Source organism: Nyctibius grandis, chromosome 5 (assembly GCF_013368605.1).
Source record: "Nyctibius grandis isolate bNycGra1 chromosome 5, bNycGra1.pri, whole genome shotgun sequence".
NCBI lineage: Eukaryota > Metazoa > Chordata > Aves > Nyctibiiformes > Nyctibiidae > Nyctibius > Nyctibius grandis.
Window position 1 is genome coordinate 36,258,467 of NC_090662.1, and position 26,777 is coordinate 36,285,243.

General features: G+C 37.7%; 1 protein-coding gene across 1 annotated transcript in view; it reads right to left on the minus strand.

The window, feature by feature from the left end:
- Positions 1-26,777, minus strand: part of NELL2 (neural EGFL like 2) — a 160,950-nt gene that overhangs the window by 47,685 nt on the left and 86,488 nt on the right. The window contains exon 12 of the mRNA XM_068401726.1: positions 21,760-21,885. Within this exon, the coding sequence (XP_068257827.1) occupies positions 21,760-21,885 (126 nt within the window). The remainder of the gene's footprint in view (positions 1-21,759; positions 21,886-26,777) is intronic.

Genomic DNA, 26,777 nt, shown 5'->3' on the forward strand with positions numbered 1-26,777 from the left:
TAAAAGGGGGAAAAAATTCACCACAATGTAACTAATCAATTTTAAACACTACACAGGTTTAGATTTTTTTTTTTTGGTGGGTTTGTTGTTGTTGTTGAGTGTTTGGTTTTTAATAACACTAACCTACTATCCCTCTTCTAAACAAGGACTTATGTGTCTCATATCACCAAGAACGCTCTCCTCAACCCTCAGCAACGAGGCACTTACTGAGCTGAGTCCCTTGCTGGATGCAGCAGAGCAGGGGCTGCAGGCCTCTGGCCTGAAGCACGAGATTTAATTACTTTGCTCTCAGCATGAATAACTGAAATTGTTATTGTTCACCAAATGATCCAGCCCCTCTAAAATCGAGTTACAATATTTGCCTCTGACCTCCTAACATAGTAAAATCTCTCGTGCTGGCTGAAACAGCATTTATGCTAAATCAGCCCATAAAATAAAAGAAAAATAAAGTAATGACTATGCAAATTAGGTTAAAAGTGTTATCTGTACTGTAATAATATCCTGGCTTTCTTAGTTTGTGTTAATATTATAATATTATTTAAATATGGTATGCCATTTAAATATTAAATATACATTATTTTCTCATTTTTGAAGGTTCTGTATAACATACAACAGGAAAATAACTATGGAAATGTGTGAAACGTTCTGCACTCAGCAGGCCAAAATATCTTGCAAAGCCATTATCTTGGTATCTCAGGAGATAGGATCTATACAACAATACATTGCGCTGGTAAACACTACTCAAATCACTGAATCTGACAAATTAAGCATCCTCAGTGAGGAAGCGCAGCCATCCACCCATGCCTTAGGAATGCAAACGCATCCCTGGCACATATGGCAGCTCTTTACTAGGGATAAGAGTATATTAGAAGAAAGCAGGTGATCACAGATTGTCACACTGAGAGGAATGGCTCTACGTGAACGGCTGGAGCAGCTCTGAAAGCCCATCAAGGCATCCACAGGCAGGGCGAGTGCTCTGGCCTCTATGCCAGAATACCAAGCAAACGTGCTATTGGTATTCCAGTAAAACAAGGTATTAACCATATTTATAACACCTTGCAGTACCAGGGTCTTGAAGACTTTTTGTACAGGTGTATGCCCTTCATATAAAAAGATGACTGTCACACTTGAGTGTGCCTTCCTAACATTTACTCTCTGGGCTAAGAAAAACTACTGAGTCTTTTAAGATGGATTTTTCTTAAAGCGCACAGTATGAATAAAATTAACTTTCTGTCAGCTAAGTAATGGGGCTTGGATTCAAAGATAACATGCCTCATTTCCTGCTCTATGTAAGAAGCTTCAGTGTTTCTTATCCTCCTGTAAGAAAGTTCATGGAGGATGCTTGCTAACATTTCAGGAAGAGGGTCCAGCACATAACCCAAACTGTATGAAAACAGCCAGCAGTTCTACTTCTGTGGTTATCTGCCCAAACTTCAGGTCTATTTTTATTTAAATCAAATATTCGTGACTCATGAAAAATTCATAGGTCTGATAAATGATTCTTGGATTGAAGTTTACATGTCACTTTTTAGGAGGAAAATGTCTCAGAGTAACAGGAAATTTTATGATTCAATTAAAGGAGCAGAGATTTTAAAATTATAGGAATGGAAAAAATCAGCAAAAAAATAACCAGGATGTTTTACAATCCATCTAGATTTGTTGCTCTGTATCATCTGAGCTTAACTTCAATAGCACACTTAAAACCATTTAAACATAGTGCTGCTTCATATTCCTTCTTGTAGTGACACCTAACAGAGCAGTCAGCCTACACTTCAGGACGGGCTCTTTTATGGACTGATTACAAATGGTTAAACTACACCCAAAAAAAATCCTGTATGTAAGCATGTTACTACATTCACTTTACAAGCACATGGCACACTATCCACACCAATTTAACAAGACCATCAGAAACAGCTTCTACCAGAATTCTCTGTTAATAACAAGGTAGACTGTCCAGCTTTATTAAAGACAGAAGTACTTATTTGTAATAAAAAGGTGGGGCTCTGTTAATAATTCTTCATTAATTTATGCTTATCATTTTGGTTTCTTTTTTCAATCAAACACTTGGAAAGTCACCTTAAATAAGGAGGACATTGCAGAGACTGAGTTCAGCAATCTTAAATATCAAACCAGGAACTGTAGAAGCAAATAGGACCTTGCATTATGAAGAAGTAAAAAAGCAATTTATAAAGGAATCGTTGAAAGAGAACCATTAATATGTTTTTTAAGTTCAAAAACCAGTACAGAAACATTATTTGCATTAATTAGAAATGTCAGTACTGCCCAAATATATTTCTGATGCTGCAAGAAGCAACACCAAGGCCATTTATTTCAAGCATCTTTAGAAATCATGTGACTTACACTTAACAGAAGTTCTATACTTATTTCACTGCACACCATAATGAAGATGGGGACAGGCCACATACAATGGTATTACAGAGGCAAAGAAATAAAAATCACTTTTGCAGACAGATTTTAATGATTAACAAACCTGATTTTGCATACATATCTTCTATAAAGACCAAATGCACTGGTTTCAATGATTACTTCTAAAGCTTTATTATCTAATTTATCTAAATTCCATTTTGCACTGTCCAGGACTCTATGCTAAATTCATAAAAACCTTGTTCTGGGAATCAACTGCAGTTTTAAATACAATATTTATATTGACTAAACTATCTCTGGAATGAGGTCTTTCTAGATAGAAAAAAATTTTCAACTCCAAAATTTGCTATTGCTCCATGATAATAACAACAGTAACAGTAAGTGTGTATGAATGTTCCATTAAATAGTTCTTATGACACATGTGACTTAGAGATGCAAAAAATTATGTGACGATGCAATTAATTCACTTATGTACATTTGGGTGTGCAGCAAATTGTTTGTATACACACACAAATATATACACACATACAGACATATATATATACATACACATACAGTAAGGGTGACATACTTTATTTTACTTTGGTTCATTTTGAAATACTGCTCCAGAATATTCCATATATTTTGCTTGACAAAAATGTTTTTACTTCAGAAGGATATCTAGGGTGAAGTGCTGTATCCTAGGGAGAGAGACTGCTGGCATAAACTGATCAGGATCCACTAGATCCTGTGATGTATGTCAATGCAATGACCGCTGGGCATCTGTCTTACCAACTTTATTATCTGTGCAGAGATTCTTGCAGAACTTAGTAAAATTTAACATGCTGTCCACAAGGTGTGTCACCTGCCTCCTCCTCATTATTCTAGCACTATGCAACATCAGCCCCTATCCTTCCTATTGTGTGTTTCATGATTAAAAATAAAGTCCATATAGAATTTCCTACTTGCATACTGCAAGCCTTCCCCATATTTGCCTTGCGCATCCAAATTCTGCAAATGTCTAAGAAAAAAATAAACAACAAACAGAATCCAATCCAACTGCACAAAGGAATGATGACTGAGTTGCGTCACTTACTTATGGGTAAAGAATATTACGCTGGCCGTTTTCCTGAACTATCCATTACCAACATTGGAAAATAAGAGCTGAGATCACACTTAAGGCAGAGAAATGCATAAAAGTTCCCAAAAATATAAACAAAATACACCCCTCCAATTCTAATGTTGTAACACAATGCAACAGATATTCATTTCTGAGTGAGGAACTTGTGGACCAGGATTAAATTAAAATAATTTAAATAAAGAGAACATATTAGGTATTTTCACCTTTCGATGCATCTACATTCTTGAACTCAAATTACTTTTGACCTCCTGTCTCCTTCCCATTGATTTGGTATAGACCTATAGAACTGTGGTGACCAGCTGGCCATATGACATGGCAGAGACAACAGATAAAAGTTACTTGAATTATCAAAAGCCAACTCACTTAAATGCCCACTTACAGTTTATCTTATTACAAGCTTTTCTCCTCTCATGTAGTTCATGTACAAGACAAAAATTGGTAGTAATTATATGGGTAGCTTGGAAGACTTATTCCATTAAGATCACTTGGGAAATGACAGATGGTTAATTTCTTTAAGACTTCATATTAACTAGTTAAAACTCTAATTGGCAGGTTTACTTAAAGTCTCAGTATGTGGACACTATTTTCAAAGAGCAAATGCTGTAAATTTATTGAATTATGCTATTTGCTGGAGCGTGCCCAAAGAAGGGCAACAAAGCTGGTGAAGGGTCTGGAAAACAAGTCTTATGAGGAGTGGCTGAGGGAACTGGAGTTGTTTAGTCTGCAGAAAAGGAGGCTCAGAGGAAACCTTATTGCTGTATACAAGTACCTGAAAGGAGGTTATAGTGAGGAGGGTGTTGGTCTCTTCTCCCAGATTACAAGCGATATGACGATAGGAAACGGCCTCAAGTTGCGCCAGGGCAGGTTTAGATTGGATATTAGGAAAAATTTCTTCACCGAAAGGGTTATCAAGCATTGGAAGAGGCTGCCCAGGGAAGTGGTTGAGTCATCATCCCTGGAGGTATTTAAAAGACGTGTAGATATGGTGCTTAGGGACATGGTTTAGTGGTGGACTTGGCAGTGCTAGGTTTACAGTTGGACTCAATGATCTTAGAGGTCTTTTCCAACCTAAACAATTCTATGATACTATGATTCTATGTTTTCCATATATTTATGTTAAATTTTTTGGTTGATATTCCCCAATTCAAGTATGCCCCAATTCATTTTTCTATAGATATATTCCTTAATTCAATTGCAAAATGGAACCCATGCTTTAATTACCCATAGATTTACCATCACACAGTTTACCCTTAGTTTATGCTGAAGTCATTAATCATTAATTAATGACCACCAGCAGCTGTCCTCAGTTCAAAGCTGGGGATATGAAAAGCCAGGTCTCCCTACAATAGCCTATTCACTGCTAATCCTGTTACTTGATTGATTTTCACCTTCATCCACTCCCATATATCCATGCTGCTCTTGGTCCTCACTTTCAATTCCTTCTTCAGTGCAGCCACAAACAACAATTTCTGTAGATCTATGTCCAGAATTTTCCTACTTTTTTCTCTTAATTATTTTGATAATAAAAATAGCTCTAGCATGTGCACGTTCTATTTCCAAGGTCTGTTTAGCGACCATCCTGCTTTCTGAAATGCTGTTTCTGTCTGTAATTACTTAGTCCATTGTTGTTCTTCAGGGACAACAGCTGCCATTGTCTCATCCAGATGTCTACTTCTCTCTTTTATCTATTAGCTTATTTACTTGTTCTATATTTGGTGTTAAGATGATAAAAAAAGGAAAAACAAGAAAACTGTAATGAAACCTTAGGAAGAAAACCCACTTGGGGATGCAGCCAAAACCCAGTGTTCCTTTTCATATCCACTATGAGAAAGCTCTGGCATTGCATCTTAGTTATACTACCAGGAAGATATACCAGGGAATCTATATTATAGACAATTATTAATGCAGGATTAAAAGCAGCTGAAAAACACTTGATCAAGAGAATGAACAAGCACTTGCTCTCCTTGCATCTGCCTGTGAGGCTAGCAGGTCTTTGAACAAAGCTTCGAGGAGGCTGTAGTTCTGACGAGACTCAAGACAGGCATGGACTGAGCTGGGCTTTTGGAACTGGTATAATTTGTTTCACAAAAAGACAAATCCTGACACTGAATGTGATGATGAAATCCATCCCTAAAATACCTTTCATTTCCAGTCATGAAGTTCTTTTCTCTCTAGGAGAATCAAAACTTTTAACATGTGCGCTGTTCTTTACCAATTTGGAGAACACAAGAAAGATCCTGGGACCAAAAATCCTTAGAAAAATACTGCATATTTATATGCAAATATAACTCAAAAAAATACGGGACATTCTAATCCTAGTAAACACTAGGTTTTTGAAAACTTATTCTAAGAAGATTTTCAATTTTACGTTTTATTTCACAACAGACTTTCATCTAAAGAAAACTATTTCACACAACAAAGCCTACAAGAGGCGTATACTTTTTTTCCTAACCTTTTACTTTGACTTTAAGACTTTTTTCTTTGCATAAAATCTCTTTTCTTTATTTTTTGGTTATTCTTGTTCTGGGTTTTCCTCCTAGACTGAGGAATAGATAACTGTTAGCTATAAGTCCCTTTAAATTGTCCACTAGTAATTCCAAATTCTGTATGTATTTTATGGCTCTAAGAAGGGTATACTCTCCTGCAGGACTCAACTTGAAAGGCCTAACACACAAATTGAATGTTGACCAGCGCACCCTTCCTGTGGTATCTGCACACCAAGAAGTCTGTGCCAAGATCTCCTGGAACTCAGGGAAGATAAAGATAATCTTGCTCTCAACAACAGACAAGTTGATGGGTAAAATACATATTTCAGGGCAGGCCTACCATTACTCCCTCCATCTTCCTTCACAGTTTTTCAGCAAATCATTTAAATTTTCTTAAACCACTGAAGTTTCACCATCTTCAAAATGTGTGTTGTAATTGTGATTACCAATATGGAACAAGACATTTTTGTGAAATACTCACATTCCTCTCATGGAGGCTTCTATTGTAATATTAATCAGCGTTACTTCATGTAACATCCTGTGAATTTTTACACTTTTCAACCAGTTAGGAGAGTAAATATATTGAAGAATATTTAGTATGACAGATAAAGTTAAAAAAGCTTCAATTTATCTCCACTTTCCTTCATGTCTCCCATTTTCTATATGCCTTCTTGAACAGAAAAGTTTAAGGGAAGGATTTTTCTAAAGCACTTAGCATAGGCCTAACTGTTTCCCCTAAAGGAAAATCTGTAACTCCCACTGATTTCAATGGCAGAACTGTAATGCAAATGCAAAATTATTTTGAAAATCCCACCTTAAGAGATTTCAGACTAGACATAAGGTCTGTGACCTTGTCACTCACTTCTTTCTTGCCTTAATTCAAACTGATCTCTTAATATCTTATCTCTTTTACCATTGACATTTTAAAATAAGGTTTCTATCTTTTAAAAGGTATTTCATCATGTAGACTTTCTGCATAAATTCATCTTCTTATTTTATTTTTTTTTAATCTAGCCAGATGCATTATTTATTCCTAGGTAAATCTTTTTAAATTCCAACTTGTATTGTACATGAAACCTCCCAGGCACTTACAATAAACCGATGCTTTCAAAATCTTCTATTATGTTGTCAAAAGTGACAGTGATAGCAAATTCTACATCTATAGAAGCGCTCCCTACTTTATTGCTAGTAAAATAGCCAGACTAGAGCTGTAAATATGCTACTCCAATTTCCTCAGCCAACTGAAAAGTGTTTTACTTCTTGTCCTAATGCCAACCCTTTTAATTTACCATTTCCTTACTAAAAGGCTCCCTGTTACACAAGTTGGATATCTGACCTCCATCCTACACATATTCAGTTATACAAAGAAAGCAGGGAAGTTGCTCTCCAACTGTTGCTGAGGGTCCTAACTTGCTGCCTGTTCTCATATTTCACTAGTAACAACTTACAGACCATCTACATATCCAGAGGGCTCCACAAAAACACCTCTGAACAACAACTTTTCAGTACAGAGTTAACAGAAGGATGGATATACAAAGGGACAGGAAAAAGATGCCTCAGCAATCAGTGACTGGCGAAAGTTGGTTTGATAAAATACAGACAAACTCAAAGCTCTCTAGAGACAGTTGGAGGCCCTCTTTTCTTTTTGGGATACCATTGTGACCAGGGTTTGCCAACTCATTCCAGGGGCTCCTGTGAAAATCATAGTTATTTTTGATAAGACATCTGAAAAATTCTGCCACCAAATTGCCGTCCTATTTAAGAACACCATGAATTGCTCTAACAAGCAGAACCATGGATGACGTTAAGTCTTCAGTATTGTTCAGGTCTCAAATACTCAAAATATGAACTTAGAATCAAACCACAGAGTTAACAAAAAAGCAAACTTTGACCAGATATTCCATGTTCCAAATACTACTGTCAACCCAGGATGACTTCACGTTTGCAATCCTACTTCCTTTACATGTCTTCTCTTTGGAAAAGTTAGGATTTAAGCTGAGATGCTCTGAACAACTTTGGAGGACTTCAAACTAAGATGAAGCCCACTCCATGGAAGGTATACTAAGTGAATAAACACAGGGTATTCAAAGCAGACTGGAATATCTGTTCAGGCTACCAACAATCACATTCTTTATTTACATCCCAAACATTAAAATGATGTAGACAGAAGTTAAGTTGAATTCTACATCCATTTCCACCTTCTGAAATGCTAGGAACAAGGTAATAAATTCTTCTTACCAAGCATGTGCACACTCCAAACTTATTAAAAACACAGGAAAAAATTAAAACAGATTACTTTTGATGGACCTCCACATTTCCAGATATCAGTTCTCTTATCTTGAAAAGAACTAGCCATTTATGCCTGCTTTGAACAGTGTGAAACCATTATCTTCTTTTTTTAAAATGCGCCGTCATTAAAAGATTCCACTACAGGTTTCCAAACCCTGAACATCACAGTTAACACTGTGTGACAGCTAGTATGTTCCAAATTCATCATATCTACTGGTCTGTAACAGGGTAAATGACACAATTACCTGCTGTAATTACTGTTGCTGACAATATATTTTCCCTGGTGATTGGTCTGTGTGACTCAGAGCTGCTTATCTTTGTCAGTCCAGTCCAAATCTCCATTTCCATGTGACTTGGACATTAACTTAGGAAGTATTTACAAATTAGTTCCAATATCTGCCAAGACAGATATTTGGGATAGTATAAATTCATCTTTTACTGCATGATTAAAGAGTCTACCACTCTAATATTATTTTGCATTAGAAAATAAGCATTCACAATGAAATTCTGTTCCCCATTTAAATCAAATGTGCGTTTCTTTTGTTAATATTTTGCAAGGGAAACACACTGAAACAGGTAAATAAAATGAAGGAATAAAATGTAAATAAATAAGTACATGGACATTTTCACAAAATGTTCATTCCCAAAGCAAAACATAAGGTAAAAAAAATAAGTGATAAAACATTAAGATACTTAATTCTCATTGCCTTCTTGAGACAATTTTAAATAACACCTACAGAAGACAACAGTGACTTTTGTTCTAGAGTAATGTGAGTAACAGGCTAATCAAGCTAGCTGACTGCAGGTGTTTCCCTGGAACACCTTGTACTTTTAAAATATAAAATAGATACAATTCCCCTCACCATTATCCTAAGAATATACTTAAGAGGATGTGAAAAGATTGCTGTATATAGTGACAGTAGGAAACAGATATAGTCTTTTTAAGATGATTTGGAAGCTTGTCAGGAAGAAAAAATACTCCTACAAAAACACCTACAAACCATTTAGGTAAAGCAGACTCCTATTTCATTGCTAAGCTTGTTCACAGAGCTCTTGGTTCTCAAGAAAAACATCAAGATTTTCAACATTTTTTGTTATTTGATGCGGAGGGCCTAAAGTTTTGCACATCTGACTACATAAATTGTAAAGGGGACTGATTTCAAGAAAGTAAATTGATTACCATTTCTGAAATAATTTCTGTTTTCAGTTTTCTAGTTCAGTCTTGAAGATGCCCCAAAACCACTAGTTTTCTTAAAAAAAAAAAAAAGACAAGACAGAACAGTTCTGTATATTGAGAATGTCGTCAGGAAAAATATCAAGTATCTTTTATAGACACAGTAGTTTCAGAAACACTGCCTCACAATATGTAACTTCACTAACAAAAGTGAAGTTTTACCCAAGAACCTTAGGATTATGTTGTACAGAAGCACAGAGTAGACAGCAATGTTTCCCTTTGTATCAACATGACTTTTCAAATTAATGATGATGATTTGGCCAGTCTTTCTTGGGGCATCAGCAGAACAAAACTCGAAGAATGTGTTCCAATATACTTCCTCGGTAGGTGGTATTTGTTCCTTCTTATTGGTCCACTCTTTCTGGCTGCTGTAGAGAGGTCCTGCCAATCACTCTGTCTTCTTTATTCATTTAGATGACCTGGCAAATTTGGTAACTGAAACTAGTTTTAGACAAAATTAGAAGAGCAGAAAAAGCATGAGTTTAGCTTCCACGCTATGCATTTGTGCAGGACCAGCCACAGCCTGGCTGCAGAATCATCAGCACATTTCAGTGTGAATCAGAAGTTATATGCAGAGCTAAAAATATAAGCCTTTCTTTGGGATTATGCATAGGAACACAGACACCGTATGAGTCAGTGAAGTAGATAAGCCCAATATGTTTACTTTGCGCACCAACACTTTTCAGGGCAGATTTCAGCATAATTCTACATGCAAAGAAGGACTAGCAAGGATGCAACTCCTGCTGTGGTCGAGTGGTCTGTGTCACAAGAAAGGCCACTACTCAAGCACATGGCTGGAAGAGAGGTCTGTAACCCAAAAGGCTACTTCTGAATTAATCTGGCTGTAGAAATGAATTTCTAATTTGAAGAAGCAGTGAAGTACATCAGGTTTTGTAAGCTGAGAATCATCAGCCCAAAAGACTGACAAAAGGGAGTAATACTGATAAAGATTTGTTGCAGAGACAAACCTAGAAAGGATTTGTCAAAGAAGATGACAAATACTAAATTATAATGACTGACAGTATGAAACATGAGTTAAGGGAACAGTCTGCCATTTAGCATAAAGCAGGTTAATCTCTTAAAAAAATTTCATGAAAAACAAAGGACACTTCTAAGTTGTTTCAGGAGTCAATGATTACCGGACAGGCCATGTGGCATGCAGTGGGAATCAAATTTAAAGAATTAAAAGTTTCCATGATCAGAGATTGTCTGAACAGAAACAATTCAGGGATTCCTATCTGTGAAAACAGGAAACTTCCATATTCATTAAAAAAAAAAACCACTTGCAGCTATAGTACTAAAAGAAAGACTTCTGAAGCCCTGGACAAAATTTTAAAATGTTATGTCTCCTCTTAAGAGTCTTGACAGACAGTTATCTTTCTTACCCTCTGCCTTTTCTTGCAACTGTGTTATCTTAAGATTGGAAATGTTTTTCAACAGTAGAATGCCAACAGACAGACATTCATTATATCCATATACTGCCAGCTGTATCCACTAACCTTAAAACCTGGCTAATTTATATCATGGCTATAGTCACCTTGATTTTACTGTGAATGTGTAGAAAATTGCTGACTTCAACATAGCATGACCACATAACCTTAAATAACTCCACTGTGCCTTTTTTAAAAACTGTCTTGCTTCATACACTAGCTCCAGTCTCTCGCTGACCTTGGCTGGAGTCCCTCTGAGGACAGGCTGTGCTCTCCCGGCACCAGGCAATCACCAGCTGGCTCAGACATGATAGATGTGAGCTGTCCAACTTCCTTCACTTCTGGCTCGCTCAGTGAGACAGCAGCAGATTCCCATCTCCTGAGCCAGAAAGATCCTTACAACTCCAAAGAAACTGTCCTCAAGTCTACCTACTGTGTTTCCTGATCTTTTCAGTCTATCTTTCACAGTCTGTGATCGTCCACAGAGGATGGGCCAGGGGAGGTCCAGCTGTGAAAGGATGTCATGTTGCAGTTAATATCAGCCATCCTCTCGCTACCATCATCCTAATTCCCACAGTCCACAACTACCATCCAGTACTGGGATGAACAGATGAAGAATTTTCAACCAGACAATATCCCATGTACTCTTCAGTCTCTTGCACTTAAACTCTCCTAAAGAAAAACTGCAACTGTGTGGTTGCTGTTAATTCTGGGTGCGATTCAGCTCCAGATTAAGGTATCTAAATTCAGGTGTCTACGTGTGCGCTACTGGGCAGGATTCCACTGCATAAAGACATGCCTAGCTAACAAGCCACATAACTGGGCAACCAAATCTTGCTATAGACATCTAAGTTCCCATTTCAGTCTGCGTAACCTACGGAACTCAGTAAGTGTAAAATAGATATCTAACATGGCATTGCGTTGCCCACAGATAAGGGGCTCAAACCCATGGAAAGAGGTAACTTACTCTGCTTCCATCCAGCAGAACTCAAAAAGCTCAAGACCTAGACGGTAAGTCTTGTGTCAGATCTGCTAATCCCATGATGATGACTGCCTAGAACCTGTAAATATACAACTGACTTGGGTCCAGCTGAATCCTTGACCTCTGTTGATTACAATGTGAGCTTAGATTAAGACATCTACATTGGGGTGTCTTAACTGTAAACCAAATTCCATCTCCTGTGTCAACTTCAGTAAAATTCTAACATGGAGAGTCAATGTAATTAGCTACGGAAATGAATAATTCATTCAGTGCTGTATGGTTTGTTAGATTGTCTATTTTTACAATATACTCTGTTAATTTTGCTATATCCCTACATCTCTAATTTCCAATCATATTGTACTGACATAGCACATAACTGCATTACAGAAGCTGTCAAGGGACGGTGGGTGCTTGAAAGCTGCAGAGGGGTTCAGAGCACTGAGAAATGGGAGGTACACTGGGTGTCTGTCGTAATACAGTGAGATAAATATTAAGCAATGTTAATGTTTGAAAATATTGTAATTTCAGAATTTTACATGAAAGAAAGATCTCACTCTTTTCTTAGTTACTGTTTCAAACTGAGTATATTCTCAAGTTGATACCTGTACCTCCTTTTATATATTGAAAAATTCCTCATCACCCTAAGAATGAAAAATATATTCCATATAAAACAAAATAATAAATTCTGATGTTTGCTTCTGCAGAAAGACAGATTTTAAACAGTATACAGAAGCTGTAGAAATGCAAAATAGAGACTTGCTTTTGATCTAATACTTTTTACTATCTTCTATTCCTAAGTCCAATAGGGAATCCAGCTCTGTAATGCATTGGTATATATATTTTTGTATATATATATATTTTATATATATATATATACACCAAATATATATACATGGTAAAAGAACATTTTCTGTAAAAGAATTAAGCATTCATTACTGAAGATCATACGTTCATATCTTTGTCAAGGGAATACATTTTCTATTTATCAACTCAAATCATATTGTACCAAGGACTCTTTAAAAATGTGTTGGATTTTGATCAGCTGAGAAATCAATCCTGCTACAATTGCATAGCCAGATGAACAGTTGTTATGAACTGGGTCAGTAACCAAGGAGGAAATGGGACCTAAAAAGTATCCTCTAGGAAGAAAAAGAAAAGGTCTCATTCCAGGTTAAAACAGCCTCCAAATTAAGTTGCCAACGATAACCTGATTCAATCCAAACAAAGCATAAATGAGTTCCGTTGTATAAGATATAGCAGATATATAAAAATGACTTGTGTTGTTATCTTAGTAATGTGGTCGCATAGCAACAAGCTCAGTCTGAATGATCATTCCTTTATTAGCTTTGTGAATTATCTCACAGCTAGAAAGTGGATATTGGAGAGAATTTATCCTCAAAGAGGATTGAGAGCTTCATGTAGGCTGACATACTATAAAGCAGAATGGAAACTGGGCCAGGTAATGGAAATCAGAATGAAATAGGTTTTAAGTTAAAAATGGTTTATGAGTACAAGCTGACTTCTAGAGTGCTTATTACTAACAGCAACCCTGACAGTATAGCTGGACACCATCACCTCAGTGGAGTTTGGATTACACTGTGCGATAAAGTATGTGCATGCACATTACTTCTAATAGAATTGGGAGGCGATTACCAAAATCGGAGATGGAAAAGACAGATGGTTCATCTTGCCCACATCATTACAAATCCAGAACTGCATGTTTTCTCTGGTGCTTTGCTGACAACATTTCCTTACTCAAGCCGTAGCATGCCACTCCAGTGATGTTACAACAAGCCCCTGTCAGTATGCTTGTTTATTGCTCTGTCCCTTGCACCATACTGCGCAATTATTCTCAGTCTTTATTTAAGCACAGTCAATGAGATCAGCTGTTGTACAAGCTGCAGAACTTGAGGAAAACTTGAAATGTTGCTGATTTCATCAAAATAAGTCAAGGGAAATAAACAGGAAGAAATTAGCTTTTTTATTGTCATTATGTCTCTTATTATGGTATTTTCAAGTAACAGAGCTGGTATACTATAAGCATATAACTAATCTGAGGTCACAGACTTATTTTTTTAACTTCTTTGCAGCAGTGAGGGGTAAAGGGCACACAGCAGTGCTGAATAAAGTTGCATCTCGTGGCTATCTTTAGTCACTTATTAAAATGTGGCCTCATTTACCAATGTACTAAGCACTATCAGCTCTTATTGTCTTCAAGATGACTTGTGAATGAATGCTCTTGTGTGTCTGAAAAAGCAGGCCAATTTTATACTGTTAATTAACTGAGGACAAGCATGCAGCTTTACACACAGAAGCTGGATGACTTCATTCAACTCTGGATTACAGCAGTTTTGCAGTAGCCTTCCTCCATGGAAACCCAAGCAACTATACAACTCTTAGAAGAGGTTGGTGCAGGTGCTAAAACACTGCCCACGTTCCTCATGTGTAAACTAGATTTTATTCTTCATTTTAAATAAGGAGAGGCATTCGCTTTCAGCTCTCAGAATTCACTCATGGGAACTGAAATGTATAGTTAGTACAAAAATAACTAGTAATACGTCCTATTGTAAAATACCCACACTTCACAGCACATCTCCTGCCAATGTATACTGGTGCAAACACATTTCCAGCCACATGTCAGAACCCATCAATGAACTTTTATTGAATATCTGGAAGGAAAGTTTCATAAGTCTGGAGTTTTACCTGGACTGTGCCCTAGGGATTAAAGAAGGATTTTACTTTCAGCATCCTCAAAAGTAATTCAACAAAACTTTTTCTCAATTATCCCTTTCATTAAACATCACTTCTGCTGCACAGTATACACAGTATAGGAAAAAGAGATTTCTCAGACTGCCGATGTCCCAAACAACTGATGGATTTACAAGTCAAAAACAAATCAGTGAAATCTGCACAGAAGCCCACAGGCTTGATCTTGAGTTTCTAGATGCCAAGGGGAATCATTCATCTGAAGTGTGTCAGAGTATCATGTTAACAAAGAAAAACATGTGTCAAGGAGTGTATTTCCCCCTCAAAGACAGCTGTATCTTGCAAGAAGCAGAGGGTAACAACTGGGCAGCCAGCAAACCCCCTCATAATCTGGGAATCTGAATCATAAACAGTATTTGAGCTGTGTTACTTCAACAAAATCGCAGGTCCCTGTTACTGGCATTTCAAGTCCATCCAGATACCAGACTAGTGGTTCCCATAACGGGGGTATCTGCACTTGGGGGATAAGGATGGCCTGCATTAGCATTGCAAAGATGCTGCCTCTGTTTCCTCATAAGCATCCTCAGAAGACTTACAATGTAAATAAAGCATTAATGAAGGAAAAGGAGGCACGACCCAACTTTTGGCTATACACTGTACCAAAAAACCCCAGATGTGAGTTTATTTCCTGGCTGATAGGATAGTGAAAACTGGGCACTGCAACATATAAAGCAGCCTTTTTTATCAGACTTACACAACTAATACTGAGATTTCCAAAGATGAGAAGAGAAAGAAGCCTCTAAAGGTAACTTCAATTTCTACTGAGGACTATAACTATACTTCCAACACTTCATGTTCAAAAGCAGTGGAGGAAGTTTAGCAGTCCTAAAAGAAAAGTCTCCCAGTCTCTGGAGAACATCATTAGCCCGTCATCTCCTGACCTAGCACCAGCATGGAGACAGAAGTATTCCAGAGACGTTTCTTTAAAATCCTTTCTCATACACACACACAAAAACACGCACTCACAAACCCCACCACATATCAATGCTTAGCAAAATACCAAACCAACACTTTCTTAAGTGGTGACATCACCAGCGGCATTAGCTTAAATCCAAGCAGATGTGTAGGTTGTTTATAAGCCACGGCTATCTACAACAACGGAACCAAACAGGAGGGCTTAGGAAGAACACAACTTTGATTACTATGGGCAAAGCAAATGTAAAGTAAATCACAATGGCGTGGCCTGTTGGAAAACCAAAGTGAGAAAACATTAACGGCTGCATGAGAAAAAAGCACAAAGATAGGTGAGATAGTATCAGATGCATGAACACTGAACAGACTAAATGTGATGATCTGTTTTCTATACATTATAACAAGGTGCATTTGTTTCAAAGTCATCCCACGATATCATTAAAGAGCAGAGTTTATGGGTCAGGCGTAAAAAATTGATGTCAAAAACCACTGGCCACTGATCTGTAGTGGTGCAGGCCTTTCCCCTACATTTTCCCCTTTACTATTGACACCCCTCAAGTAACTATTAATTAGTATTATTGTTATCATAATTCCTACTTTTGGACATTCATCATCATTATGCAGCTAAATGTGCATTTTTCTCCTTAAATCTTTCCCATATGTCAACTCAATCTCCCCAGACTCTTAATTATTTTAATGCTGGTCTTGGAATTCCTTTCCAATTTGCAACAGATTTATGATTTAATTTGATTTGAAAAATATGCAGAGCTGACAGTTTTCCAAAGAATCAACATTTCAGGTGTCACTCAACATGCTACCACCATGCTTCTTGGCAATTTATGTGGAAATAACAGTTAGACTTCAGTTTACTGTGAGAGGCTATTAGGGAAAAAAAATTAAATGCTGCTGAACACATTGACAGCATTTTGGGAAAAATGTTAGAAAAATCTCCAAGACACATAAAGGCTTATACATGCTGGGGTGAAGGGGAGCAGGCCTAGCAAGGTCCAGCTGGATAAACCCTGTTAAAGCCCAGTGAGTCCAACATATCCTTCATTGCTTTGAGTAGGCCTTCCATATGGCCAAGTTAAAACACCCAAAGACCAAAGCCGTCTATCTATTCCATCCATTCCTTTCATTTCTGAAGGAGTAATTCATCCCTTCCATCTACTTAGACCCTGCAACCATGCCTCATTGAAGAACAACAAACCCTGAAAATGTTCCCACCGCAGTCATGGTATGTTATACAAAAATCCTTCATAATTTTCTTTAGAAGTCAGAAAACAAACCCAGGAACACAAACATGATGGTACCAGGCTGTAATGCACAACAACAGACTCACAGACTTAGAATCCCCACATACTTTGCCACCTCCTTTGGCTTCTAAGCTATTTCTTCCTAAAAGCAAGCACTAGAAAAAAGTCAGCATGACTTGGCTTAAGTAAAAATGAAAAGGAAAGATAAAATTGTCTGGAATGGATTTAGCAAAATGGTTATGATAAAAAGACACAAGGTCTGCAAGCATTTAGGACACGGCTGTGAGCACCTGCCTCCGCACACGGGAGCAGTCCCACACAGCTCAGCACTGCTGAGGGAATGGACATGGCTGTCACGTGGCTGGACCATACTTGGAAGAAGTAGGCCACAATTTGAAACATGCCTGATATGCTTTTAATAAATAAGACTTCACATGTATTTCCTGCCAAAGTACGGCACAATTGTAGAACCTCACTGGTGTCAGGGTACAAAGTTGCAGATCACTCACTTCTTTCTCTAAAAAAAAAAAAAAAGAAAAGAAAAAAGAAAAGAAAAGAAAAAAGAAAAAAAAAGAAACATGTAATAAATGACAATTTACTAAACCCCATAGATGACAGCATGTACAAAAATTAATTTGAAGAGTCTGGTTTCTATACTAACACAGTCCATACTTCATATGTCCACCTTACATTTGGTCATTTATCATCTTACCCAGATCACATGTACAGGGAGAGTCAACTGAAGATACCGTCCTAGGGTACTCATGGGGAGGCGCAATGCCTTCCTCTCCAGTACCACTAAGTGAGAAACATTAAACAGCCGCAGGGGAGGAATTCTTTGGGAGGGTAACATCATCTGCATTACCTTCCTCACATCACCTCGGGGACTCCCACCCACGGGAGAGGCTGAGCACCAAAAGAAGGTGGCCCATGAGTTTGCACGGAAACAGAGCCTTAAAAATCATCTGGGGCTCATAATCCATGGCTTCTCCAGGCCACGGCATGCATCTTCCTCTGCCTTAATATGATCTGGGGAGGATGCACTAAATCTCACAGGATCTTCTTTCTTCTGTTCCATTTTTGATGGGTTACTTAGACAGGTGAGTGGTCCCAAGGCAGAAAACAAGACATCTGTTCAACTAAACGTGACTAACCATCCACTGCGGCTAGTCAGAACTCCTCACTGTTAAAGCCAAGTGTGAAAAAGAGAGAGCTCTCATCTCTCATTTCCTAACTTCTCCCTTTTCCATTTAAAAAAAATAAATGGTGCAGGAAAGGATGTGAATTGCACTGTTCAGAGCACCGCTACCAGCTGTGGATTACACAGCAGCCTGAAAGACTAGAGGTGACACTGGCTGCATCCTTGTTTCTAGAAGGAAAACTTTCTTTTTTCCAGTCAAGAAAAAAGCTCGTGTGCTTTTGTAATCCCAGGCAGAGGAAGGATGTAAGTGTTACTATTCCAGAAAAATACAAAGGCATTCAGATTTGATCATATCTAACAGTGATGGTGTCGCATACCGCTACATATATGAAACTACCCCAGCAGAGACTCATGCCATTTTGTGCCTTGCTTCCGCCAGCACAACAACATTACATTTCAGGTTCTGTGAAGCAAAGTGAATGAGAATGAGTGAAAGGGAATGAGATGATACCAAAGTAGAGAAAGCATGGTAGCCCAGGGTATATTTTTTATGCCTTTAATTCACAGATTGTTCACCCATTTGGCACATGGGTGCAGCTTAGGACTCATCTCCCTTCTCATAGCTATGATTGATTTCTGAACATAAAATCAGTCATGAACAACAGATTTCTGTGCAAATATGATTGTGACTAACTCAATCTAACCCTGCGAATCTTGCTTTCAAGATGAATACAAATAACAAAACCTGAAATTGATGTCTTCATTACATCCTTTGTTGTGAAAATCAAAATGTAATTCAGATCTATTGTAAAACTTGCAATAAACATGCCAGGAAGAAAGAAGCTGGAGCTGTTTTGGAAGCAGCTATATACTGTCTAAATCAGTCTTCTGTGCCCAGGACTCTGACAGAGATAGATAGCACAGATTTCTTTTCAAATATCTCATACAGGAGAAAAACCCTACAATGTCACTGATTTTATGCCTCTTTTCTATTTTGATCAATGACTGCTAAATTATACATGTGTGCATAGAATGAAACAATAAGGCATTTCACGTTAGTCTGCCGGCAAGCTGTGTGGACATCACTCACATCATAACCTGTCTAATCAAGGTTCAGGTATAATTTTTCAACATCTCCTTCCTGTGCTTCAGCTATCCTGTGCAAACAATGACATATTAATGCCAAGCTACAGAACATTTTCTTCCTGCTTAGTAACATTCACAAAGATGCGCTACCAGAGCTTCTGCTCCAGCTTACAGTAAGTCAGCTATTTTATGCACAGCTACAGTTCCATAAGTGGATTCGATTACATAGCATTACAAGGAACGGTGTGACCCGGAATATATTTTTTAAATTTAACATTTAGTAACACACGGGGTCCATTGTCGCTTGTTTGCCCTATTCTTGTTATTCCTGAACTGGATTAAAAATCTGGCTCCTCTTCAGTTTCACTGATATTTCAGAATTGCCAATGCGGCAAATAGAGATCTGCCAAGAACTTTAAACTCTGCAGAAGGCAAAAGAGGGTTGAATGATTTAATTTGGTTGCAAACACTGGCAAAAAACAAAGTGCATTGGACTCTCTACATGAGTACTGAGAGTTTTGAACAGAACTGCACACTGTAGACCACACTAATGTAAGTCCTGAAGCCTTTGGTAGTTTTTATAGTATGCTTGCAGTACCAAGGTGCCCCTAAAATACTCAGGACTGTCTTTGTGCACAAGAGGTGCCTGTGTGAGGCTTCTGCAGCATGGCTTTCACAAGTAGTTGGCAAGAGGCATCTTTATAACACCTTTCTGCAGAAGCTGAGAACTGATGCCACCAAAGCCGATGCTTCCAGCTATCTTGAGGAACATAGAAAAGAGCAATGCAGAAGTTATGATGTCCTACAATACCCACTTTTTGCATGAATTTCAAAAAACAGAGACTATCCAATGGTATGAATGTAAAAGTATTTTGCATATCAGTGTTTGAATTGGTTTTAAAATACCATTTCTTTTACAGACATCTTTTCCATTTTTCATTTTTGCCAGATGTAAACACCGGGTTTTTGTACAGACTAAGGAATACATCAACTATTCTGTTCACCTTCTACAATAAATCTGATTATTGGAACAAAAAAGAAATACGGAAAACCCAGAAAATTATGTCAGGGACAGTGCACAGCCTTTCTTTCACAGATATGCCAAGTTAAACAGGGTACTCTTCACAAAACCTTTCAAAAATATCTCAATTTGCAGAGCTTGGTCTCTTTGATTTATCATGATTGCTTTTCTCCTTACTGTCCTGCTTTTCTGCCAGATAAAAAGGCTTAGTTTATGCCCTTAACTTCAAAAACTAACATCGTCATGACAAGAATATTGAGCTTAACAAAAATAATTCTCAGTTGCAGTGAATGGTCCATGAGCTCGTGATGTACAGTGAGGCATGCTGGGCACAGGCCAGTTGGTAACTGGATTCTCAAAGTCCAAAGATTTCTACTTGCTGCTTTCTACAGTGTAGTGAGTCTTAAGATTTGAAATCTTACAAAACTATTTCACCCACTTCGCTTCCTTTTGCATTAACTTTCCCAGCTTGATTGAGGAAAGGTGGAAAAAAAATCATTCATTTTTTTACCCATCAGGCTGATTTCATGGGTACCTCACAAATGTGGAGCCAAACTCAGTTTGGAATGTGAGATCTGTAATGGATTTCCAGCAAGTTTTACACCAGTTTGACTGTCCAGAGCTCTTGAACTACATTGAATTTCACAACAGTACATTTCAGCAGATAGGAGGAATGCAGGATGCGGAGTACTGAGAAATACCTTTATTATATTCACAGGCACCACATGCCCCTGTGAAGTTGTTTGCGAGGGTTTACCATTTGCAGAGTTCAATCAGAACAGTAAGTTAAGGGAAGCAAAGCAGAAAAAAAAAAAGCGGTCATTTTGATAAAGTCAGTCCTAAACCAATCCCAACATTCATACTTGGCAGGTAGTGAAACAATTGTTTTACTCAGCCAAGAGTGTGGAAAACATGAGAGAATGATCAGAAACATACTGGTTGCTTCAGAAAGGACCTGCTACAAGCAGCCTATAACTTGGTTCTTCAAGATCTGGGCTTACTGAAGTAAATTAATGCCTACCAGTGTATGTGAGAGGAATGTCAAGTACAGGTAAGAGTATGCACAAAAATCATACGTATGTGGTTTCAAATCCATGTCCCCAAGTGCTCTGCATGTTTGGGTAAGCAAATTATGCTAGTTTATGAAGAAGCTGTTTCTGTACCAAGACATATAATTGATGCCCAAAAATGCCAAGACATAATGGGCAGAATTAAATAAATTCAGAAATTAATTTCACCATGCTATCTTCACATTCTGAATACTCTCATCCATTCATAGCCAGTGCTACTGTTATACGTTATGATCCAAGAAAGTTTTACTGAACAAATACATCCTCTTATATAAAGAGCTAATGCATTCCCCTGTGCACACAAAATAGTGGTACTATTTTGTTCACACATACTTTTCTTCACAGAGAGAATATGCCACATCTTTGAATTGTACTTGCTTTATCTGTCTAGTAGGAAAAGAACACATTCCTCCCAGGAACACTTACAGTCAGCCTGACTCTGATACAGAAGACTGTTTTAAATGTTCAGTTTTCATTCCATAACCCTAAAATAACTCACAATAAAAGAAGACTAGAAGAGAGAAAGTCAGTATGAACCCAACACCTCCTCTAGAGCATCCACTGGAAGATATAGCTCTTACCTGTACATGAATAATCATCAATGCGTATATATCCTGTTTTGCAGATGCACATAAAGGATCCTGGTGTATTTACGCACATGGTATTCTCACGACAGTAGTGCCGTCCTTCAGCACACTCATCGATATCTGTGAATAAGGCAAAGTGGAACACGAGTAATATTTAGTGGCGTTCTTTACAATCTCTCGATACACTGCTATTAATTTCCATCGGTAGTGGGTTAGACCAAAAAGTTACTAGAGCAGCAATGCATTTTGGAAAGATTTTTGGCTTTCTCCTTTAAAACACTGCTTGAAATGTTCAAACAAGAGAAGCAGTATGAGCTTTCGGTGAACAGCTGTTAGTGGAGTTACAAAGAAGATTACATCTTTTCAAAGTCCTTTTAAAGTGCCTATGATGTTATTCCTATGATTAAAAAAGAACAAAAAAAAATAACTGGGGTCCCAAACAGCAGACCAACTGCCTCAGCACTGTAATGCCATCCATCACTGTACCTGTATAGTCACCACAGTCATCGGTATACAAAAACACTACTATATGCCTTTGGCCTAACAGGTATTGTTGTTTGGGAAGGAACTGTAAGGAACATGGTAAAATCTGAAAAGACACTGGAACTTACAAGTTTCTTTTAGAACTATAAAGTAGCCAATCAGTAATTTTAATATAAACACATACATCTATATTTATACATATCTACATGCATATGTATATAGATACTTATACACACACCATATCTGAAAAGAACATGAAAGAATCTGATTTATATAAAGACCTGCTCTGACAGAAAAAAATTGCAACTTGATAAAATACTTGTTGGGGTGGAATACCTGCTGCAGTATGAAATCCTGGAGCAAACTCCAGACATAAATCACTGTAGGCATGGACTTTAAAACCTGATTGGTTTTGGCACTCCCTCGAGCTGCAAAACTAGATGTGTTTATTGTAGCAGGTTATACTTCAATGGTAAGACAGAGAAAGCACCACAAATAACAAAAAAACTTCTGCACACTATTATTATGCCATAAAGAAGAAAAGCTATATTAATTTGGAAGTGATTAGTAGCATACTGTTCCTGTAATACTAATGATAAAGACTGCATTACTGAGATGCTCTGTACCTCTAGTTATATTGTCATGCAATGTGCCACTGAACCTTACTACAAAAGTATGTTAAAAATCAAAGGGGCGGATTGTTGGCTTGTTTTTTTTTCCTGCTCATCAGTTCTTTTTTTGTTTTCAGAAAAAAATTTTCTTCCTGTTTTCAGTGATGTTTTCAGCTTTCAGAGTTGAAAATAAAATCTCTGGATAGAAAAAACAGTGTTGTGTTCCAGAGTCTGCTGGTAGTTCAAAACAATAGACTGGACATATAAACTCAAATCAGTGTTGACTTCTTAATGCTGTGATGCTAAATGTCAACAGTGTTAACGCCTGTACCTCACTCCTGTTTAGGTCGTATGCTTATCTCCCAATTCCTCCTCTCTTCCCAGTGTCTTTAAATCAATAGCTACTTACCAGCTGCACTTACTGCCTGCTTTTTTTTTTTTCCCTTTTACATTCCCAGAAGAAAATTTGCCTTCCAGTATAAAACAATGTGACACAATGAATATTATTGATTCTGTAGTCATTTCCTAGTTTCATTCAGTTTTGAAAAAAGCTTCTACTTTCCCCTGTTTCTCTGCCCAGCGCAACTGTTCTGCGGGATTCTGGTGGAGAAGCTGGGGGCAGTTTGTTACAAACCATGAAGTCGACTGCGAATGCTCAGGGTGGCAAGGCCAGCCTGCTTTGCACAAATTCAGTTCCTAAAACTTTCATGGCCAATATACTTCAGCTGGTTTCCTTCCCTTCCTTTCCCTGTAATCTCTGCAGGCATGGAAGAATCATACCTCTATTAGGATGTTGGTTTGGAAAAGCTAATTTTGTAATTTTCACGGACATACATACCTACACAAATAAATGTGCATTTACAGTGAGCACAGTGAGCATACTATGGCTGAAAACACATTTTGTGAAAGTCATCTAAGAAAGAAAAAAAAAAAGTGAAGCTATCACAAGACTACCACAGAGGCAGCTGATTTTGCATGGAAAGTGGAAAATGGCGCAGATCTGACGTACAGATGTTCTGCAGAAATATAAATGTGCAGTTCACAAAACCAACCAGCAGTTACAACATATGCCTCTGCTACTACCACAAACAGTACAGCTTGTGTCTTTCATAATTCCAGTTCACAATTCCATATTAAATTAATGGTGTTGATTTGTATTTAAGTAACAACATCAGTCTTCGAGTAATTAGAGGCCTTATGTTCTTGGCATCAACAGACTGCCTAGCAGCCAGCTTTGGCATCCTCAGAAAATTCTACTTAAAGATCCAAAGCCTCAAAAACATTAAATAGAATTTTCTGAAAACTACATTAATGATTGCTTTGGCAGGTAAATAGCCACAGGAGACCCAAAATGCTAATGGTTTTCATTTTGCAATGAAAAACTTAAAGCCAGAGCTACTTTGATTCAAGCCTCCTAATTTAGAAATGTTCTAAATAAAAGCTTTCATTTTGCCAACATACCACATATCGAGGTTTTGCAAAACATTTTCTTTATAATTGCCTTTATTTCAAAACCTTGCTTGTTCATTTTAAAAAAAAAAACACAACTGATCTGGTTAACTTTGGATTGAAGTGTTTCATTTGAACAAATCTGATTTTTTTTTGCAAAGATATTGTCCACATTTTTTAAACGCTCACTGGAAAACAAAACTCTTTCCCACCCAGTTCTCTAGAAAGCCTAAAGAATGCAAAGGAAATAAAGTGTTTATTACTGCTACTATCACATTATTATATTACATTGGCACCTAAAGACCCTAATCAAATGTCAAAACTCCATTGCTCTGCACCATGGATGCACAGCTGACAAGTAGCTGCTTTTACAAACAGTTTGCAACTTTAGCACTAAATTACATTACCACTGGACAAAAAAGATAATTCATACAAAAAGGATGAAGTACCAAATGACAACTAGTCACAGAAAGAGTGTGCGATTCCATTCCCCCTTTAGCACTCCATTTGCAAGCTTCATATCCATTAGGTTAAGGTATTACAGATCAAGGAAGACTGAACTGGGGCAGGGAAAGAGCTCAACATCTGTTCTCTTTCAAAGCTACCAAAATAAAAGCCTTTTCATCCTGCTTACTTACTTATGTAGCCTTTTATTCACCTTTAGACACAAATGCACTAAGTACAACAGAAAACCTGATGCATTTCAACATCTAAGAAAGCCTACAACATTTATCTTAATTTTCCCCTGCCAAAAAGCCTAATTAGCATATTAATGCACATTAATGTCTTACTGTTTAGCCAGTAAGATGCTGAAGTCAGTCAGTTCAATAGGATGAATGCACCACTCCAATGGCTCTACACATTCAACAACAAAGACTTGTGTGCTTGAAGTCTGTGATGTGATACTGAGCCACCAGCTGTGATGTACTGACAACAATGTAGTCATGGAGATCATCAACCTGCTGGATCCCCAGTGGAACAGATAAAAGAGGCATCTCTGGGAAAATTGGTTAGTGCAAAAGTGTTTGGAATCTGCACTTCAATGATTTATTTACACTTGCAAAAACATCAAAACCGAAAAAAAAAGTCTTTGTTTATCCCCCCAAGCACTCAAACAAAATTTATGCAAAATATATAACCCAGGAAAGTTTCCCTGTATCCCTTCTCCTGTACCCTAATGAGTTTGCCAGCGTAGAATGAAAATTCCAGTCATGTTTTACAATCCCATTAAAAAGAAGAGAACTTGATCCGCAATCTATGAATCATTGTTGACCAAAGCCTCACGCTAACAAACAAAGCCTCTCTGTAGGCCTCACTATCCATCATTGCCTTTATCCACCACAAAAGCCTGCCAGAACAAATGAGTCTTGTACTAAGTCAGTAAATCTGGGCTGTAAAGAGAGAAGGCTATTTCCAGAACTGAGGATCCTTTATGGATAGTGTCCTGCCTCCAGCCATTTTCTTTAAAACTCAGTGGTATCTAGCATCAGTGATCTCCCTGATCACACTCACAGAGGCATATGGTGGGCAGGGAGATGCTCTTGCAGGGTTTTTGCAACAAATAATATTAAGTACCTAGGAAGAGAGCAAACAGGAGCATAAAAAGCTTTATTTATCAAAATTTATTTCATAAGTGCATCAAAAATTACTTTGAACACAAGAGCAGAGAAGACCTGCAATTTAAAAAAAAAAAAAACACACACACACATTTTTCAGTATTAATGAAAGGTTCTGTCTTCACAGCACATAAATATGAAGCCCCACATTTACCTGCTGAAGAAGGTAATGCTTTCCCACTTTTCCCATGCAACTTCATCAGCAAACCTCCATCCTGTCCTGAAGGCTCCACTGCTAAGAGCAAGGGCATCGTATACCCACCATTCCTGTGAGTCTCAGGCCTCTCTGCTGAGAATCCCAAGGATAGATGCCAGTAACAACAGTCACCATACAGGGCCTTCAGGCCCTTATTTTTATCACTACTGACCTGACTCATACAGATACAGACAAGATGGGAAAGGTTGAGACTTTCCCGTCTGGTCCCTGACCCAGAAAAAGGACATCATAAGATCAGCAGATGTTACTCACCTAAAATAAGCTTCCACCATCCCCATCATGCCACTCCCAGCAAAGAACTTGGGCCACTAACAACTCACTGTAGCAATGCACATGGAGGGTAAAAGGAAATGAGCAGCTACTTGTGTCTATTGACTTTTATTGAGTTATTAATGGACCTTAAGATAAACTGGGTGGGTTGGATTATAAGTGTTAACACTGTTGTAATTGAGCTAATAAGAGGTTGTTGTGTCTTGCCTAGCTTTCTAAAGTATCAAATAGACTAAAAATAAATTCTAATTATTGGATCCTCACACAAGGTGTGTTCTTTCCTTGCCCTTAATTAAACTGTGTAGATAACACATACACACATTGTACACATCTTCTGCTTTTCCCTTCATGTTATTTTAAATCCCT